This window comes from Eubalaena glacialis, chromosome 7, assembly GCF_028564815.1.
Source record: "Eubalaena glacialis isolate mEubGla1 chromosome 7, mEubGla1.1.hap2.+ XY, whole genome shotgun sequence".
Classification (NCBI taxonomy): domain Eukaryota; kingdom Metazoa; phylum Chordata; class Mammalia; order Artiodactyla; family Balaenidae; genus Eubalaena; species Eubalaena glacialis.
The window spans coordinates 64,716,695-64,736,238 of NC_083722.1; the positions used below are offsets into that span (position 1 = coordinate 64,716,695).

At 51.0% G+C, this 19,544-nt stretch overlaps 1 protein-coding gene across 1 annotated transcript in view; it reads left to right on the forward strand.

Annotated features, from left to right (window-relative positions):
* DLEC1 (DLEC1 cilia and flagella associated protein) overlaps nt 1–19,544 on the forward strand; it is a 91,460-nt gene that overhangs the window by 54,251 nt on the left and 17,665 nt on the right. Inside the window, exons 8-19 of the mRNA XM_061196510.1 lie at nt 24–197; nt 837–973; nt 2,428–2,520; nt 5,399–5,489; nt 6,116–6,278; nt 7,412–7,604; nt 8,259–8,317; nt 8,905–9,073; nt 9,486–9,579; nt 9,794–9,924; nt 10,033–10,191; nt 13,810–13,949. Of these exons, the coding sequence (XP_061052493.1) occupies nt 24–197; nt 837–973; nt 2,428–2,520; nt 5,399–5,489; nt 6,116–6,278; nt 7,412–7,604; nt 8,259–8,317; nt 8,905–9,073; nt 9,486–9,579; nt 9,794–9,924; nt 10,033–10,191; nt 13,810–13,949 (1,603 nt within the window). The remainder of the gene's footprint in view (nt 1–23; nt 198–836; nt 974–2,427; nt 2,521–5,398; nt 5,490–6,115; nt 6,279–7,411; nt 7,605–8,258; nt 8,318–8,904; nt 9,074–9,485; nt 9,580–9,793; nt 9,925–10,032; nt 10,192–13,809; nt 13,950–19,544) is intronic.

Consider the following 19,544-nt stretch of genomic DNA (forward strand, 5'->3'; position numbering starts at 1 on the left):
TTTGTCGCTTTTGTCACCCGCAGGGATGTTCCCAGGAAAAGGTGGGATGGTGGCTCCTGGAATGACCTGCCAGTACACTGTCCAGTTTTTTCCCGACTGCCTTGGGGATTTTGATGACTTTATTTTAGTGGAGACGCAGTCAGCGCACACGCTCCTGGTCCCCCTGCAGGCCCGGAGGCCGCCGCCAGTGCTGACGCGTGAGTGTGCTCTGCTCCCCCGGGATTCAGGGAGGGCTGGTGCCCCTAGAAGGACTGCCTGCCCACAGGGCCCCTTCGTGGCAGCACACAGCCTGTCCCCTGGGGCAGGGGCTTCTGGGTCCTGAGAAGGGACCTGCCAGAAGCTTGCGCACAGTCGTCCCGTGTCAGGCCCCGACCATCCTGCTTCCCGTGGAGGCTGCCTCTGAGTGACACACGTCGGGAGAGGAGGCCAGCATCCCAGCTGACCCCAGCCTAGGCGTCGCTGGCTCAGGGACACCCTGAGTGGGCCTGTGCCACGGCGAGGCAAGAAGGAGTGCCTGGAGCCCTCCATGGGTGTCACCTGTGTGGCCATAGGGTGGCTGGCTTTGCCTGGACGCCCTCATTTACGAGTCCCTTCAGCTGGCCACAGGCTGCAAGTTGGGACTCTGACCACAACCCCCAGGGCCATGCCGGGTGGCACTGGCTGAAGCCCGAGCGCGTGGAGTCCTGAGGCGCCGCTGCCGTGTGGGAGCAGGGGTGGGCCTGTCCCCATCCATCCCCCTCGCCCCTCCACAGCTGCTCTTAGCTCGGGCTGGGCCTCCAGAGAACAACAGGACGGCCTGTGCTGTTTCTCTTGCCCATCTTTCCTTGTGGCTGCAGTGTCGCCGGTGTTGGACTGTGGTTACTGCCTCATTGGGGGCATGAAGATGACCAGATTCATCTGCAAAAACGTGGGTCTCAGCGTGGGCAAGTTCTGCATCATGCCTAAAAAGAGCTGGCCGCCGCCAAGCTTCAGAGTGAGTGCTCACGGATTGCTACCTGGAAAAAGAGCAAATCCATCAAAGGAAATAACCCCTGTGAGGGACTTGCTCGAGTGCACCTGTGAGTGGAAACACACACAGAGAACAGAATTTTATAACCTCTCTCTCCAGCTGCCACGGTCCAATGAGAATCAACATGTACAGAGACCAGCACTGTAGTTCTTGTTACTCCCCTAATACCTGTGTGACCCTGGGCAGGTCCTGTCACCTCTCTTATCCTCCAAGACCTGACTCAAATGTCCCTGCAGTCATTCATTCATTCATTCAGTCAGTCAGTCATTATAGTAGCAAATGTTTGAATATAGCAGAGGTCACAAATTGGCAGCTCTTTGGCTGAATGTTGTGGGTATATTTATTTGGCACAGGGCTTAAAAACATTTTTTGAGCCACCATTTAAAAATAGAGAGATTTCGGACTTCCCTGGTGGCCCAGTGGCTAAGACTTCACGCTCCCAGTGCAGGGGGCCCGGGTTCAATCCCTGGTCAGGGAACGAGATCCCGTGTGCTGCAACTAAGACCCGGCGCCACCAACCAACCAACCAACCAAATAAATAAATATTTTTTAAAAAATAGAGAGACTTCGTATAAAAATGTGCATTTCCAGTCTCTCTGAAACATTGGGAGACGTGCAGCCCTGGGCCAGGATCCACCGTGGCCTGTCAGCTGGAGTTGAGAAGCAGGGGGTGTGCACATCCCCTCCTGTTTGCCCAGCTCTGCCCTCCCCGCCCCAGGGCAGCCAAGCGCTGACACCAAAGATGGTCACGCTCACTCACACTGTTATCTGTCTCAGAGCAGAGATATTTTGCTGTACCTGTGTCTCCCGAAACAAGCGACAGATCCAGAGGACCACATGTTCCCAGACACACATTTCACTCGTTTCTGTTACCTGCCAGGGTCCTGGAGGCCTGGGTTTGTGTCCCTGGCATGCTAAATGGCTTCCTGTGTAAGCACCTGGGCTGCAGCTCTGCTGACAAGATGGCAGCTTCCCTTGACTCAGGTGCTCATGGCCAGGGGTGGGTTGAGGATGGAGGCCAACACAGAAGCCGGCACCAACCACACAGGCTGCTGTAGTAGGGAAAGGACTGTGCTTTGGGAGCCCACCTCCTGGGGGAGGCCATCTCTCACACCTCCTGCTTTGCGTCTGAAACACTTGTCAGTGGTCCTTGTACCTCCTACCCGCAGGCAGCTCTTTGTGGATGCTCTGTCTTGTACTCGTCTTTAACCACCAGAACCCCATCTAGTGCCCGGTGCAGGTTGAGTAAGTGCTTGCTGAATGGATGAGCCTCAGTTTCTTCATGAACAGGAGACTGGATGATCCATAAGACCCTTCAAATCACAAAATGGATGTTTGGAGGAGGGAAGTGTGTCATCTGAGCACGAGATTTTACAGTTTCTTGCACACTGTTGGGTCATCATCTGCTTTTCTTTAAGGCTGTTGCAACCATCGGCTTTGTTGAGCAGCCTCCCTTTGGGATCCTGCCGTCAGTGTTTGAGCTGGCTCCGGGGCAGGCCGTATTCATGCAGGTAGGTGATGAGACGCTAGCTTGTATTTCCTTATGATTGGTTGGCTGTTTCCTCAACTGCTTGCTTGATTTCATTTGTCTCTCTGGTTTTTTGTTTTTTAGGTTTTTGGGGGGGTTTTTTTTGGCTGCCCCACACAGCTTGTGGGATCTTTAGTTCCCGGACTAGGGGTTGAACCCGGGCCACCGCAGTGAAAGCACTGAGTCCTAACCACTGGACCGCCAGGGAGTTCCCACCTCTGTGTTTTCATGACCCAGATATCCACTCCCAGGTCCCAGCCTTGGTGGTTTCTGTGTAAGAGCATGCTTTTGCATTCTGTGGGGTGATGTCATTTGACTCTCCTATGACCTCCCTCACAGAGCAAGTGCAGAAAGCCCTAGCAATGCCACCACGATCCCTGAGCGTTGCTTGCCCACCCGTGAGCCTGGGGGTCACCTCCACCAACATCTGAGCTGCCTCCAGGATCTCCCCTCGGTCCTTCAGTCTGTCTTGGACCATCCCACCCCCTAAATCTGGTACCTTTGTTCTCTTTCCTGTTTTATCCTCAGTTATATGGTCAACAAGGCCCGCCTTCCTTAGGCCTCATCCTGAACCTCTGCAGAAGCTCCCAGAGTCTGACCTCCGGGATGTGGGCTCCTCCTTTCCTAACTGGCCCCTTTCCTTGGTCCCTTGGGCCTGTCACACCTGCTCACTTGTCCCCAGAAGAAGCTGTGAGACATGGTGATGTCTTCCTGCCCCTGTCACCCCACCCTCTGCTCCAGAAGTCTGACTCTGTGCTGTCCCATGGCTGGGTGTGGGGCTGCCACAAGCGTGCATGGCCTTCCTCACTTGCCTGTTGAAGGACGCACCCACATTCAAGAGTAAAAGCTATCTGGGTTCTGGGGAGGGGGATTTGGCCTACATCATGTCATCAGGTAGTGAGAGCCAAGAGCCATAGGTTCTCAAACTCAGCTGCACATGGCCGTCCCCTGAGAAACTTGCAAACACGCTGACATCTGGGCCCCAGCCCTGAGGTTTTGAGTTAATTGGTCTGGGGTGTGGCCTGGGCATAGGATTTTTCAAGCTCCCCAGGTGATTCTGTGTGTGCAGCGAAGTTTGAGGACCACTGCCATAAGCTTCTTTGCCAAGATGTAAAGGAAGGCTTCCTTTATCAGCTCCTTTCCAGTTTTAAGGGTCTGATGGGGTTTTGTTATAGAGCAATGCTGTCTTGTTCATGTCCGTGATGATCTGATCCTGACAAGAACCTGGCTCTTGGAGTCGGGACGAGGCCAGTTCAGGAGCACAGTAGGGATTATCCATCCTCCTCTGTTGCCGAGGGGTGAGCCAGGTCCTCTTGGCATAGCCCAGGCCTTGTCAGAGCCTTGTGATGGCTTTAAGGAATTGGGGCTGGTCACCCCTGCCCAGGCCATGATGTCCCCCTCATCCCATCCTCCTATGATCCCCAAGGAAAAGAAGAGGGTGGCAGCAGCAGTCTTTGGGGAGCAGTGGGGGAGTCAGGGGGAGGTTTTCCCCTTTGCATTCCTTATGTAAATTTTGTTTACTGATTGGGATTTTGTTTGTTTTAAAATTTATTCATATTTCCAAATAAATAGATTCACATGATTAAAAATTCAAAAGATGCAAATAGATGCACAGTGAAATGCTCTCTCTCCCCCAAGTTCCTCAGCCACCCAGAGGCCACAGCCTTACCATGTTAGAGTGCCCTCCCAGAAATATGTGATGCCTACCTAAGCAACTGCACATGGTTTTTTCTTTCCTTTGTTTCCATTTTTCCTTCACACAAATAGTTGCCCACTCTGTGCTCTGTTCTGCACCATGTATTTTCCACTTACCGTTTCATATTTTTTACAGCTGCATAGTATTCCACTGGGCATATGAACCATAATTTAGGTCAACTGTCCCCTGCATGAAGATTATTTCTGATCTCTGGCCATCTCAGAGAATAGCTTATACATACATCACTCTGTCCTACCAGAAGGATACAGTTCTTGATGTGCATTTGCTGACTCAGTGTCTCTGCTCTCATAATTGTGATACACGTTGCCAAAATCCCCACCGTGTGGATTGTATCAATTTGTACTTCCAACCACAGTATGTGAGGGTGCCTATTTTAATTCTCACACCTTTGCCAATACAATGGGTTATCAAACTTAAAAAAAAATTATCATGGACATTTTAAAACATATACAAAAATCTGAAAAAGAATAGATATACATATATGTGTATAACTGACTCACTTTGCTGAACACCTGAAACTAACATAACATTGTAAATCAACTATACTTCAATTTAAAAAAAAAGAAAGTGCAGTAGTCCAACTGGCCAAGCAAAAAAAAAAAAAAAAAAAAAAACAAACCCAAAACAAACCTATATACAAAAATGGAATAGTTGAATGATCACCCATGTACTCATTACACAGCTTCAACATTTATCAACTCTTGGCCAACCTTATTTCCTTTATACCCCTCCGTCTCTTCCCACCAAACCCTGCCCTGCCCCTCTAGATTATTTTGAGGAAAATTAAGGTATCCTATCACTGTGTTTATGATCGCTAACTTTCTGCTCTTTGCCAGTAGGAGGCATGAAAAACTGTTCTTCTGGGTGGTTTGCATTTCCACTTCTTTTATCACGAATGAGGTTAAACATGTTGTTATTTAAGAGCCATTTGTATTTCAGTCTCTATGAATTCTCTCTTCATAGACTTTCAACACGCTCCCCAAATTAGCCGGTGGAGCCTGGGCTGAACCCCTAGCCTTAGGGAAGGGGCCGGGAGGGGAGGGAGAAGTGGAGACCGGAGGGAAGGGGGTGCAGCTGAGAAGAAGAGGGCGAGGGGGTAGAAGCCCCTTCACGGGAGACAGCGGGACAGCCCTTCTTTCCCCAGGTCCTGTTCCTCCCAACCAGCCTGGGAAAGGCAGAGCAGACCTTCATCATCGTGTGTGACAACTGCCAGATAAAGGAGCTGGTGACCACAGGTGGGCTTGGGTGTGCTCCCAGGGATGGCCCAGCTGTGCCCGGACCCCCTTGGGGGTGGGCACACTCAGGGGATGCTGCAGCCTCCAGGGCTCTGGTTTGGGGCCTCTAGCTCTGGTCAGACCTTAGAGACCCAAGCCGGCGTGGCCTTCGGGACTGTCCCAAGGGGCCGTCCAGTGCAAGAGGGATGGAAACCTGGGGGGCAATCTTTTATCGAGTCACTTTGAAACTCACCGTGATCTCCTTTGGGGGACTGCCAGTGACTCACACAGAAACAACCAGGGCACCTGTACGTTCCTGTACAGTTAGAAGGGGCATCCTGCTGAATTTCCTTAAGGTGCCCTGTTCCTTCCTTCCATCCGTCTGTCTACCATCCACCCAGTTTCACTCACCAGGTATTAATTGAGTGCCTGCTACATGCTATGTTATCAAAATCACCTTCTTTTGGTCTGTGGTGATGTGGGGACATGAACCTGTGTGCTGTTGGCTCCCTGTTCCCCTGTGTGCACTTCCTGGGGTCACGATCACGGCCGGTTGCATGTGGATGGTGGCCTGGGTCCTGTGACAGCCTTCGGCCACAGAGTCCTGGTTTCAGCCCTAGTGAAACTTCACTACCGTACTTTGTCAGGAATCGGGCAGTGGGTGGCTCTGGATCTGATCTATGTTTCTGGTGAAAAAAGTCAGCCGGAGCCCGGAGAGCTCACAGACTTAACAGCCCAGCACTTCATACGCTTTGAGCCTGAAAACCTTCAGTCCACGGCCAGCAAACTGCTGATTATTAGAAACGCCACGTGAGTGACGCCTGTGAGGGACCCCAGCACACAGCCTCCCTCCTTCCTCACCTGGCCTGAGGTCCCAGTGAGGCTGGTGGTTCCTTCCAGAGGCCAGGGAGGAATCTGGGCACAGGATGGAAGGATCCAGATTTGTACTGTCCATCATGGTAGCCAGTTGCCACATGTGACTATTTAAATGGAAATCAATTAAAATTAAGTAAAAGTAAAAACTCACTTCCTCAGTGACACCAGCCACATTTTAAGTACTCAACAGCCGCACGGGTAGCTGGTGGCTATCATATTAGGCAGAGCCGATTTATAAGATGTCCATAACTGCAGGGAGTCATATTGGATGGTGTTGCTCTAGATCCTCTGAGCATCCTTAACCAGGAACAGTTTTCCAGAGAGGTCCTGCCCAGCCCATGAGGGGAAGCCACCCAAGTCCCAGTGTCAGACAGATGATGGCCTGTGGGTTCAGCTCTCACTGCCATTTATTCCCTGACCATCCTCTGAGCTCCGTCATTACACCAGGACAGACCTCGGGGAGCCTCCCGGCCAGGCTGCCCAAGTGACCCAGGCCTTACACAGGCTCTGTCACCTGGCAGGATGAGTAGTTCTCACCTGCCGTCCCCCTCACTGACACCTGCTGTCAGCAGCACGCCTGGAGTCCCACCCCTTCCACCACCATGGAGTTGTCACCGCTCCTGTTGGCAGCCAGTGGGCACATATCTTTCTGGCCAGAGCAGTAGTCCTGGGAGGCCATAGCTGGAGAGGCAGAGGGTGGGGTCGATGTGGCAAAAACTCACGTGGTAGAAGATAAGGCAGAAAATTTTCCTGATATCTGGGGGGGATGCCTGATGGTTAGAGCATGATTCCCCCGAGTCACTGTGGCTCCAGCCTCCAGCTGCTGTGCGGGGCTGTGCTGGGAGGTCTCCAGACTCCCAGCCCCCCGTGCTCTCCCTTGCCCAGGTGCCCCCAGGCTCCTCCATGGGAAGGGCCTGAAGGCTGACCTGGCCACTTCCTGCTCCTGGGTCGTTTCCTGCTCACTCCGGGAGCAGGGCCAGCCAGGCCGGGGGTTGGGGGGACCTGATTCTGGCAGAATTGGGACATGGCCTTGGATCCACTGCCTACTGTCAAGGTCGTCCCCACAGGCACGTGGAGCTGGCCTTCCGCTGGCAGATCATGAAGCCCAACCTGAGGTCCCTAATGCCTGGAGAAACCTACAGCCCGGACAGCATCAAGTCCCACCCCGACAGGGAGACGGCCTTCTCCATCGCCCCCGACATGGGAGCTCTCAAGCCCCACACGGACCACGAGTTCCTCTTGAGCTTCTCTCCTCGAGAGGTTCGAGTGCAGCCGTCTTGGTGGTGACACATGATTGGGTCACGATGTTTTCACCCTCTGTCCCTGTTCTTTGGTGACACTGAAGCCACAGCTGATGCTGCCGAGATCCCTAGCATCCTGCCGAGGCTGGCGCTTAGCTAAGAGCGGGGCCAGTGCCCGGGCTTGGTGTGCAGCTCATTTTGCCTGGTCCCGACCCTGCACACCCCATCTGCAGCCAGAGCCTGGGCTCATTTCCTTGGCTCTGGTGTCTTCCATGTCTCTACTACATCAAAGGTGTTACCATTCCTGCTCAGCCCACAGAAGCCCCCAGAAAGAGTGAGGTGGGGTTCCCCAGAGTGAGGCTCACACGGCCCCCACTCTCCAACACGAAGCCGTGTGTGTCCCGGGTGACGGGGGCGGGGAGTGTGAGGGGGATGCCCAGGGACCCTTGCTGGTAAGAGAGCAGGTCTGCCTCTCAGCATGCAGCCACCTCACGGCCTCTCCCGGGAGGGTGTGGTGCTTCAGACTCATTGAGGGCACTGCCAAGGGAAGCAGCGCTGTGTCTCGTGGAAGACCTCTCTGGGGGCCAGGCCACAGGGAGGAGGGATGCCTGCCATGGCTCCAGCCTTCCCTGGGGCAGGCTTTTGTCTTCAGGGTGCTGCGTTTGCCTTGCAGCCCAGGGATTTTCACAGCGTGCTCCAGATGGTGCTAGAGCAAGTCCCAGAGCCCATGAGGTGAGCGGGAACCGGGCCCCTGGCTGAGGGGTGGGCAGTTGGGCACGCTGGGGGAGGTGCTGGGACGGAGTGGAGGAGCCCCTGACCCCTGGCAGGCTTTGGCGCGTGGGAGCGCCTTGCCTTGCCCTGGCACCCAGGCCTGGAGCGGGCTCCGCAAGCAGGGAACAGCTCGCGGGACTCGTCACCCTGGAACCTTGGAGCTGTGCCCCAGGCTCACGGTTACCGCTGGGCAGCTAGGCTGGTGGCCCCTGGGTGGTGGTGACTAATGAGGGAAGGTTTTGTCCCATGGCGTCACCTCTGCCAGCGCTTGCCTGAGCAAGCTGTCGGTGGGGGGCCTCCAGTCAGCTGGTGTGGAGATCCTGGCTGACGCTGCTGCAGGGTGGTCCCTGGAGGTGCAGGGAGGGACCCCTGTCCCAGGCCTGTGGTTGAGCTGCCGTCACAGCCACAGGCAATTCATCTGTTTCAGGGCATTGCTGACGCCTCTGATTTCAGGGGGCTTGGGAGCTGTGGGCAGGGGGCGCTTTCTTTTCACAAGACCAGAGATAGGGGACACGATGGCTCCTAGCTCATGGTGGGTTTGTGTCCAGTTTGGACTTGGAAAACCCGAAGGATCCCTCGTACTCTGTGGATGACGTGATTGTCCTGGAAATCGAGGTGAAAGGCTCAGTGGAACCTTTCCAGGTTCTCTTAGAACCATATGCCCTCATCATCCCCGGGGAGAACTACGTTGGGATGACCGTGAAGAAGGATTTCAAGGTAGGTGGTTGTCCCTCCCCAGCCTCGGCTGCCCGAGATGGTGCTGAACTCGGGCGCGAGCATGGGGAGGAAGCGGCTGGCGGGGCCAGCAGTGGTGGCCACTGCAGAGAAGCTGAGGCTCTTCCCAGAGCCCCGGAACCCACTTGGTTTGAACAGACGCTGGGCCGGGCACGTCTGTCATTTGTCAGCTTCCCAGCATCCTCCAAACGACAGGACTGTGGCACCCTTTCCTGGGTTTAGGGATCTTTGACCGGCCGTGGCACCCACAAACCCTGCAGTGTGCGTTGGTGCCATTGGGTGGCTGGGATTTAGCTGGGAAGGTGTTGAGAGGACCTCTCGTGAGCCCACAATCCCGCAGTCCTTTAGCAAGTACAGATCTGACGGGGAGGCTGGCTCGGGGTGTGTCTTTCAGATGTGGAACAACAGCAAGTCAGCCATCTGGTACACGTGGGGGAAGATCAGCGACTGCCACGTCATTGAAGTGGAGCCCTGCACGGGGACCATCGGTACTGCAGGGACCGAGGGAGGGGCTGGCTGGGGAAGGAGAGCTCGAGGTGAAAGGGGCCTGTGCAGGGGTCCTTGGCCCCCTGATCCGCTCCAGCCGCAGCCTGGCCCTGTGGTGGGTAAGGAGTCCGCCAAGGCCAGGTATCTGAGCCCGGCCAGAGGGAACCTGCCCCTGCTTCCTTTCTCCACGGCTCACCTTTCCTCTCCCTCTCTCAGAGCCCAGCGAGGTGGAGGATTTTCAGTTGAACTTTACCGGGGGTGTCCCTGGCCCGACGAGCCAGAACCTGCTGTGTGAAATCAAAGACTCCCCCTCACCGGTGGTCTTACACGTCGAGGCGGCCTTTAAGGTGCCTCTGGTGGGGCTGGGCGGCTGGGTGGGCCGGACGGGGAGCCGGGGTAGGGCGCAGAGCCCACGGCCTGGGTGGCCCAGTGACGGGCCCCTCTGGGTGCCTCAGGGGCCTGCCCTCGTCATCGACGTCTCAGCCCTTCAGTTTGGTTTGCTGCGCCTGGGGCAGAGAGCCACAAACTCCATCCAGATCCGGAACATCAGCCAGCTCCCGGCCACGTGGTCCATGAAGGAGAGCAGGGTCTGCCTGCAAGAAAGGCAAGAGGGCGTAAGTCCTGCGATGCTGGCTCGTGGTGCCATCCCCCCCCACACACACCCCCCGCCACACACAAACACCCCGGGAGCCAAGTAACCCACGTGGTGTGTGAGCCGTGGAACTGTTGCTGGTGCCTTCAGAGCGTGGAGGCTGGGAGAGGAAACGCCTGCCTGGTGACCTTTGCCTCACAGAGTCCCCCATCCCCTGTCTCTAGGCAGTCGGGGTCCTTTCTACGGCAGAACTTAACCCTGAACTGGATTTTCCTGTTCCTTTCAGAGCAGCCAGAGTCAGGAAGAAAACAGGCAGCTGAGTTGGGCGGGAAGCTTCCAAAAGGCCTCCGGGGAGGGGCAGGCCGCGGGGCTCCCTGCAGAGGTTCCCAGCCTGCTTGCAGTTTTGAGTACCTGCCACCAGGTGGTGAGCTTGCCGCCCAAACCAAAAGACTCCAAAAGGAAAATCATTTCCACTCAAATAGCACTTTTCCTTTTACTCTAAAAATAGAAAATATTAAAAGTGGCTAAGCATCGTCATCATCACATTTAAATTATGGCATCAGGTTTTGTTTTGTTTTTTCATAAATTATTTTATTTTTGGCTGTGTTGGGTCTTCGTTGCTGTGCACGGGCTTTCTCTAGTTGCTGCGAGCGGGGGCCACCTCTTCGTTGAGGTGCACGGGCTTCTTACTGCGGTGGCTTCTCTTGTTGCGGAGCACGGGCTCTAGGCGTGCGGGCTTCAGTAGTTGTGGCACGCGGGCTCAGTAGTTGTGGCACGTGGGCTCTAGAGCGCAGGCTCAGTAGTTGTGGCGCACGGGTTTAGTTGCTCTGCAGGGATTGAACCCGTGTCCCCTGCATTGGCAGGCGGATTCTTAACCACTGTGCCATCAGGGAAGCCCATGGCATCATGTTTAAATACCATGTTCGGGGAATTCTCTGGTGGTCCAGTGGTTAGGACTCAGGTGCTTTCACTGCTGGGGCCTGGGTTTGATCCCTGGTCAGGGAACTAAGATCCCGCAAGCTGCGTGGCGTGGCCAAAAGAAAAAAAAAAAAAAAAAAATATATATATATATATTATGTTCAATCCTGAACAAGCCCAAGCCACAGCAGCAGGCAGCTAGCTATAAACCACTGGCTCACCATGCCCACCCTTCACACATGGTGACTGTAGCTCCGTCGGAGCAGCTGCTGCACATGCGAGACTCTGGCCAGGTCTGTCTGGTGAAAGCACCCTCCCTCCCCAGATCCCCCATCCTGCTTCCCACTTCCCCTGTTGGTCAGAAGGCCGCACACTTTTCCTTCCACATTCAGGAGCTGAGGAAAGAGAGTCACAGCCACACATATATCTTATCTGCCAATGCACCTTCCCTTCTCCAGGACTTTTCCTTTCCACTTGAAAGCCATTCTCCTTTACCTGGCGGCCTTGCTTCTCCACTAGGCACCCTGAAACTTAGAAGTTATGACAGTTTGCATCGAACTGGCCAACACCATTGCCAAGAAACATTGCCATGTGGTCTGTTCCACAGGCTTGGAGTTAGCACTGGCCCCCCCAGGGCTCACTGGTCACGCTGCTTGGACCATGGAACCACAGAGGCTGGCGCTGGGACTGCGGGCAGGGTGCTATCAGTAACCTTTTCTTCAAATGAAACCTTCAACAGAAGCCCAAGATCTAGAATAGAGTATGACTGTTCTTGGCTCCCAGAGACCCCCTCATCAGGCATCCCTGCCCCACCCTGCCACTCCCCACATCCCGCTTCCCTGCCCTAGGACTTCTGAGCAACCCCTGGGATTTCCCAGAGCACAGTTGGAAACTTACGGACCTCAGCCAACCTCGTCACTTGATAGAGGAGAACCAGGGAGGGACAGGGGCTTCCCCGGGGCCACACAGCTAATAGGTGGCAGAATCGTAACAGATCCCAGTTCTCTGATTCCCAGTCTGTGTTTTTCCCATTGTGAAGAATAACTACATTTTACAGTTGAAGTAATTGTCAGTTTCACAGTACATTAAGATTTATGTCCTAATCGAAGCTGGTAGCAGTCCTGTCTCTACATTTCTCTGCGCTGTATTCTTGCGAGCTCTCAAAAATAATGTTGAGATTTGGGGTTTGTAGATGTCCCCAGGCCAGGGGGACCCAGAAACCCAGCTCCAGACCATACCGCCCCCCGCCACACACACACCCACTGGGCTCCAAAGGAGATGCACGTGAGGAACAACGAGCGAAGAAAGCAAAGGGGCTCTTTCCTTACCAGCAGAGCTTGGGCCCAAAGCTTGGACAAGCCAGGCCAGAGCACGCCAGCCACGTTTCCTGAGACGTAGGCCAGCCCACCCTCCCTCCAGTGCCAGGGCGGTGGAACCTCTGAAGTGAGAGGGCACAGGGCCCAAGATAGCACAGCACGGCGGCCAGGGTGGAGGTGGGGTGGGACCGGGCAGGGGCGGCCAGGTCTCCCTCCAGGCAGGTGCCTTGCACTCCTTCATGGCCTTGGTCTCAAGGAAGGAAGAGACCAAAGAGGAGTAACCTCCCTCCTGGCTGTGATCTTTCAACGTCCAGTGACACCCCGACTAGCCAGTGCGGCCCATCTGGGGCCCTGGGGCCGCACAGTCAGGCTGGTGCTCCTGGCCTCAGCTAGGACAGGAAGAGGGGCACTCTTCTCCCCAAGCCTTTTCCTTTCCCTTTTAGTGCCTGGTATGGGGCAGGGGGTGGACATGTCAGGTGAGTGGGAACTAGCCTGCAGTGGGGCTGAGTGAGGTGAGGGCGTGACGGGGTGGGGAAGAGACCACGTGGGTGTGTCACCGAACCAAACTTGGGTCCGCTAGCCCACGTGCAGTAAAGCCAATCTACGGATACCAGGCTGTGGTGAAGGAAGGTGTAGTGTTTACTGTAAGGTGCCAGACAAGGAGAATAGGTGGCTCGTGCTCAAAAACCTCAAACTTCCCGAAGGGTTTCAGCAAAACATTTTTGAAGGCCAGGTGAGGGAGGTGGGTCATAGCGTATGTGATCAGTTCGTGCACAGTTCTCTGCTTGGTGGATGGTGAGGTAACAGGGCGGTGTCACAGGGGTTAGCGTTATCAGTCCTCAGGCTCCAGTAGGTCTGGGGACTACGTGCTCATGGTCATCAAGTAGTTAATGTCTTCCATTTGGTGGTGGTTTTAGCGTCTGTAAAACAACTTAGGAAACGTGCAGCGGATACTGTCATCTAGGTGCTTCAGAGAGGAGCTACAGCAGAGGATATGGGGAGGGGTCTGTCCCAGAAATGGTACAGTTACAGGTGCAAAGGGCAAATCTGTGGCCACATGGAAGCTTGTCCTCTCCCCTAGTCTGGGGGCTTGGTGGCTTTCCTTACTTGAAGCCGACAGCTCCTGACAAGCGCCTGCACAGCGGGGCGGGCAGACCTCTCAGGGCCACCGCGCCGAGGGCGACTCCCTCTGCCTTCCACCTCCGTTCCTTGGAGACTCAGTTTTCATCCTCTTCGTCCTGAGCTCTTGCTCAGCTGTGTTCCCCCACCCACTTGCCTCCTTCCGCATCCTAGAGGCGCTCGGGGGATGGGGGTGGGGGCAGCTTGGGGGCGACCCTGGTTGTTCATGGCCAGCACCCAGTTCCGCAGTTGCACGTGTCCCCACTCCTCGTCCTTCTCCCCATCAGGTGTCTCCCTTCGTCATCGAGCCGTCCAGGGGCCAAGTTCAGCCGCTGGGGGAGTGCAGAGTGAGCATCACGTTGGAGGCCCGGCACCGCCAGTGTCTGCAGACCGTCCTGGAGCTGGAGGTGGTAAATGGGACCTGCAGGTAAGGGGGTGGGGGGGGGAGCCAGTACGACACACTCTTTGCATATTCGTGGCATATTTATTTATATTGTGTGTAGTTACGTATTTGTCTATAGACGTTTCAGAATTTAAAGGCCTTGATTTGTGTTTATTCTATGAAATTTGGAAATGACAGAAAAGAAAATGCAAATGATCCATAATCTATTACCTGGAGATCATTCACTAGTAATATTATGGGGTATATATATCCTTCTAGTGTGTATATGCTAAAGGAATATACATTAATGCAACCACTTTGGACAACACTTTATTGTTACCTAGTAAGGGTAACAATACCCTTGGTCCAGCATCAGTCCTTCTGGATATAATCCCAGAGAGACTTACACGTGTGCAGTGGGAGCTGTGTGCTCATGCTGGAAGGCTCATAGCTGGACTGTTCATGACAGTGAAAAACTGGAAACAGCCAACGTTCATCAACAGGAGAATGGATGCAAATAACTGTGGCAGATTTTCTCTTTTATTGGAATACAATTGACATGTCACTAAGTTTAAGTTGTACAACATACTGACCTGATTCATTTATATATTGCAGCATGATTGCCATTGTAGCGTTAGCTTACACCTCCATCACTTCACCTAATTATCATTTCATTTTTGTGGTGGGAATAATCAAGTCTCCCAGCAGGTTTGATGTATATAATACAGTATTGGTATCCATAAGCACCATACTTCACATTAGATCTTCAGGACCCATTCACCTACTAGTTGCAAGTTTGTACCCTTAAACAGCATCTTTCCAGGTGCTGGGCACCCCCAGCCCCTGGTAACCACCATCCTACTCTCTGTTTCCACGAACTTGGCTTTTTTAGATTCTACATATAAGTGAGATATTACAGTATTTGTCTCTGTCTGACTTATCTCACTTGGCATAATGTTCTCAAGGTCCATCCATGTTGTCACAAATGGCAGGATTTCCTTCTTTCTCATGGCTGAGTAATGTTCCATTGGATGCATATACCACATCGTCTTTATCCATCAATCTGCTGACAGACAGTTAGGGTGCTCCATACCTTGGCTGTTGTGAATAATGCAGTAAACATGGGGGTGCAAATATCTCTTTGATATCCTGTTTTCACTTCCTTTGGATATATACCCAGAAGTGGAATTGCTGGGTCAGGTGGTAGTTCTATTTTTAATATTTTGAGGAACCTTCATACTTTTTCTGTTATGTCTGAACCAATTTACATTCCTACCAGTGGTGTACAAGGGTACCCTTTTCTCCACATCCTCACCAACACTTGTCATCTTTTGTCTTCTTGAAGATAGCTGCTCTAACAGGTGTGAGGTGATATCTCATTGTGGTTTTGATTTGCATTTCCCTGATGATTAGTGTTGCTGAGCATCTCTTCGTGTACCTATTGGCCATTTGGATGTCTTCTTTGGAAAAATGTCTAGTTCCTCTGCCCATTTTTTAATTTGATTTGTTTGGCATTTTGCTATTGAGTTGTATGAGTTCTTTATATATTTTGGATATTAACCCCTTATCAGATATGTGTTATTGCTGACTGAAAAAAAAAAAAGCACAACCTAAAAGTTGAGAATTATGTTTTATTCTGGGACCTTAGTGAGGACTATAGTCCAGAAAACAGCCTCTCAGATAGCTCTGAGGTAAGGGAGGAGCCAGAATATATGGGAGTTTTTGCTGAAAAAAAAAAAAAAAAATACAGGGGAACATCAAAAGACTACTGCTAATCACAAAAAACAGACATCTCAAGTTAATGATTTTAGTGCTTTTCTGTGTATGGGACGATGCAAGGTTCTGGGCTTATTGAAATCATTCCTTTAATATGCATCTTAACTACTTATGGCTGGTACCCTGTCTCTCTCCATCCTGAATTCCCCTCAGGGTGCACTGGTGGAGGCAGGTGCAGTGACTGCTGGCTTGATGGTTGCAACATCCTTTGTTTACTGAAATGGCAGGCAGCATTCTTTGTCCACAGTGTGCAAATACTTTCTCCCATTTGGTAGGCTGTCTTTTCATTTTGTTCATTGCTTCTTTTGCTGTGCAGGAGCTTTTTAGTTTGATGTAGTCTCACTTGTTTTTGTTTTTTTTAATTAATTATTTTATTTTGGCTGTGCTGGGTCTTCGTTGCAGCGCACGGGCTTCTCTGGTTGCGGCGTGCAGGCTTCTCTAGTTGTGGCAGGAGGGCTCTAGAGCACGGGCTCAGTAGTTGCGGCACGCGCGGGCTCAGTAGTTGGCAGCACGCAGGCTTAGTTGTGGTATGTGGGATCTCAGTTCCCTGACCAGGGATTGAACCTGGGCCCCCTGCACTGGGAGCGTGGAGTCTTAACCACTGGACCACCAGGGAAGTCCCCCTCACTTGTTTATTTTTGCTCTTACTGTTTTTTGTACTTTTGGTGTCAAATCCAAAAAAGCATCCCCAAGACTAATGTTGAACTTCTTCCCTGTGTTTTCTTCTAGGTGTTTTATAGTATCAGGTCTTATGTTTATGTCTTCGATCCATTTCAAGTTAATTTTTGTGAGTGGTGTAAGATAGGGGTTCAATTTCATTTTTCTCCATGTGGTTATCCAGTTTTCCCAGCACCATTTGTTGAAGAGACTGTCCTTTCCCCATTGGGTGTTCATTTTTTTTAAATTGAAGTATAGTTAATTTACAATGTTGTGTTAGTTTCAAGTGCACAGCAAAGTGATTCAGTTATACATACACATAATATATTCTTTTTCAGATTCTTTTCCATTATATGTTATTACAAGATATTGACTATAGTTTCCTGTGCTATACAGTAGGTCCTTGTTGTTTACCTGTTTTATATATAGTAGTGTGTATATGTTAATCCCAAACTCCTAATTTATGTCTCCCCACCCCTGCGCCACTATCCCCTTTGGTAGCCATAAGTTTGTTTTCTATGTCTGTGAGTCTGTGTCTGCTTTGTAAATAACTTTATTTGTATCCTTTTTTTTAGATTCCACATATAAGTGATATCATATGATATTTGTCTTTCTCTGTCTGACCTACTTCACTTAATATGATGATCTCGGGAATTCCCTGGCAGTCCAGTGGTTGGGACTTGGCGCTTTCACTGCTGGGGCCCGGGTTCAGCCCTTGTTTGGGGAACTGATATCCCACAAGCAGTGCAGCGCAGCCAAAAATGAAAAAGAAAAAAGAAATCTCTAGGGCCATTCATGTTGCTGCAAATGGCATTATTTCATTCATTTTTTTTATGGCTGAGTATTATTCCATTGTCTATGTGTACCACATCTTCTTTATCCATTTATCTGTTGATGTACATTTTGGTTGCTTCCATGACTTGGCTATTGTAAATAGTGCTGCAGTGAACATCAGGGTGCATGCATCTTTTTGAATTATGATTTTTCTCTGGATATATGCCCAGGAATGAGATTGTAGGATCATATTTTAATGCTATTTTTAGTTTTTGAAGGAACCTCTATACAGTTCTCCAAAACTGTTGAACCAATTTACATTCCCACCAACAGTGTAGGAAGGTTCCCTTTTCTCCACAACCTCTCTAGCATTTATTATTTTTAGACTTTTTGATGACAATCATTCTGACTGATATGAGGTGATACCTCATTGTAGTTCTGATTAGCATTTCTCTAATAATTAGTGATGTTGAGCATCTTTTCATGTGCCCATTGGCCATGTGTATGTCTTCTTTGGAGAAATGTCTGTTTAGGGTATTCTTTTTTTTTAATTTTTTAATAAATTTATTTATCTATTTATTTATTTATCTATCTATCTATTTATTTATTTATTTATTTTTGGCTGCGTTGGGTCTTCATTGCTGCGCGCAGGCTTTCTCTAGTTGTGGCGAGCGGAGGCTACTCTTCGTTGCAGTGCATGGGCTTCTCATTGCAGTGATTTCTCTTGTTGCGGAGCACGGGCTCTAGGCACATGGGCTCAGTAGTTGTGGCTCACAGGCTCTAGAGCACAGGCTCAGTGGTTGTGGCACCCAGGCTTAGTTGCTCCGTAGCATGTGGGATCTTCCCGGACCAGGGCTCGAACCCATGTCCCCTGCATTGGCAGGCAGATTCTTAACCATTGTGCCACCAGGGAAGTCCCTGTTTAGGGTATTCTTGGCTCTCTTGTCAAATATTAGTTGAATGTATACATGGCATTTTTAAATGAGCAAATACCATTGTATTCTGGGAGGAACACACTGGAGATTTCGAAGGTTATTAGTGATATTCCCTCCCTCATTCCCTCCTTTCCTTCCTTCCTTCCTTTCTCATGGAAAATTTCTTACGTATGTAAAAATAGTATAGTATAATGAACCCCTGTGTATCCATCATCTACTTTCAGTAATTATCAAATCACGGCAAATACTGCTTCATCCACATGCCTCATCCATTTCTCCCCCCCCGACCCTTCTCAAACTATTTTGAAGCATAATATTCATTTTCTTAAGTTGACTGGTGGTAACATTTTGTTTCTTAAGCTAGGCGGGGGTGGTACACAGATGTTCTTTTTATTATTATTCTTTAAACTGTATAGATATTTAAACTGTATATTTGTTTTGTAGTCATTTCTACATGTATTTTGTATTTTGTTATAAAAACTTTAACTGCTCACTTTAAATCTTCATGAATACTTGAATTATCCTCCAAAGAGAATGTGCCATTTTATACTTCCACCTCCACGGTATGAGATGCCCATCACCCCAGACTCTCACAGTGACAGATATTCTCAGACTTTTGGTACTTGGACCAGCAACAGGGGAGAAAGTACCAGCAATGTCTCATTCAAATGTGCTTTTCTACAACTAACATTATGGGTCTAAGTATGAGTCTTTTCAAACCCACCAGTAATTTCGTGGTTCTTCATGGTCCTTAAGTAAGAAGGTTAAGTCTGTCTTCTTCTCAGGCAGAATGAATACCTTTTATTCAGTCTCTGCTTATTTCCTTTCTTTTCTTATCTCTATTCTTTCTTCTTAAAGGACCTTGTATTAATCAGAATGTTTACAGTTGCAACTGAGGGAAACACATCAATTTAGGCAAAAAGGGGGAACCATTGGCTCATGTACCTGGGCATTCCTGCCCTACTGAATCCAGGGCTCCAGCCTCTTCCTTTGTCTGGTCTTCTACTTCTCTCTCATTGTCCACCCTCCTTCCCTCTCCTGCACCCACCCCATCCTTCAACTCTGCTTCTCTCTCTTTGTTGGCCTTTCTCTCCCCTATTGGCAGGGGCCCTTGGCCACAATGCCCCAGGGAAGGGGGCCACTTGGAGCTCCAGGCTCACGCACTCCCAGCTTAATAACCTCTGTGAAAAATGAAATCTGCTTTCTCCAGAGATACACTCTGAATGGATCTCTTTGGTCACCTCCCCTCACAGGCCCTACCTCCCCGTGGCAGGGGGCAAGGATCCAGCTCCAGAAGAGGCAGGTGGGAAAGCTTGCTGGACAGTAAAAACAATAGCTACCACAGTCTACCACAAACCTGCTGGATCTATACTGCATGAGTTTAACCATTTTCCTCATATTTTCCATCTCTTGGGGTTTTTCTCCTCGCTCAGGGATATGCCCTTGGCCCTGCAGGTCACTAATCCAGTCTCTGGTGGATACCCTTGTTTTGGCAATC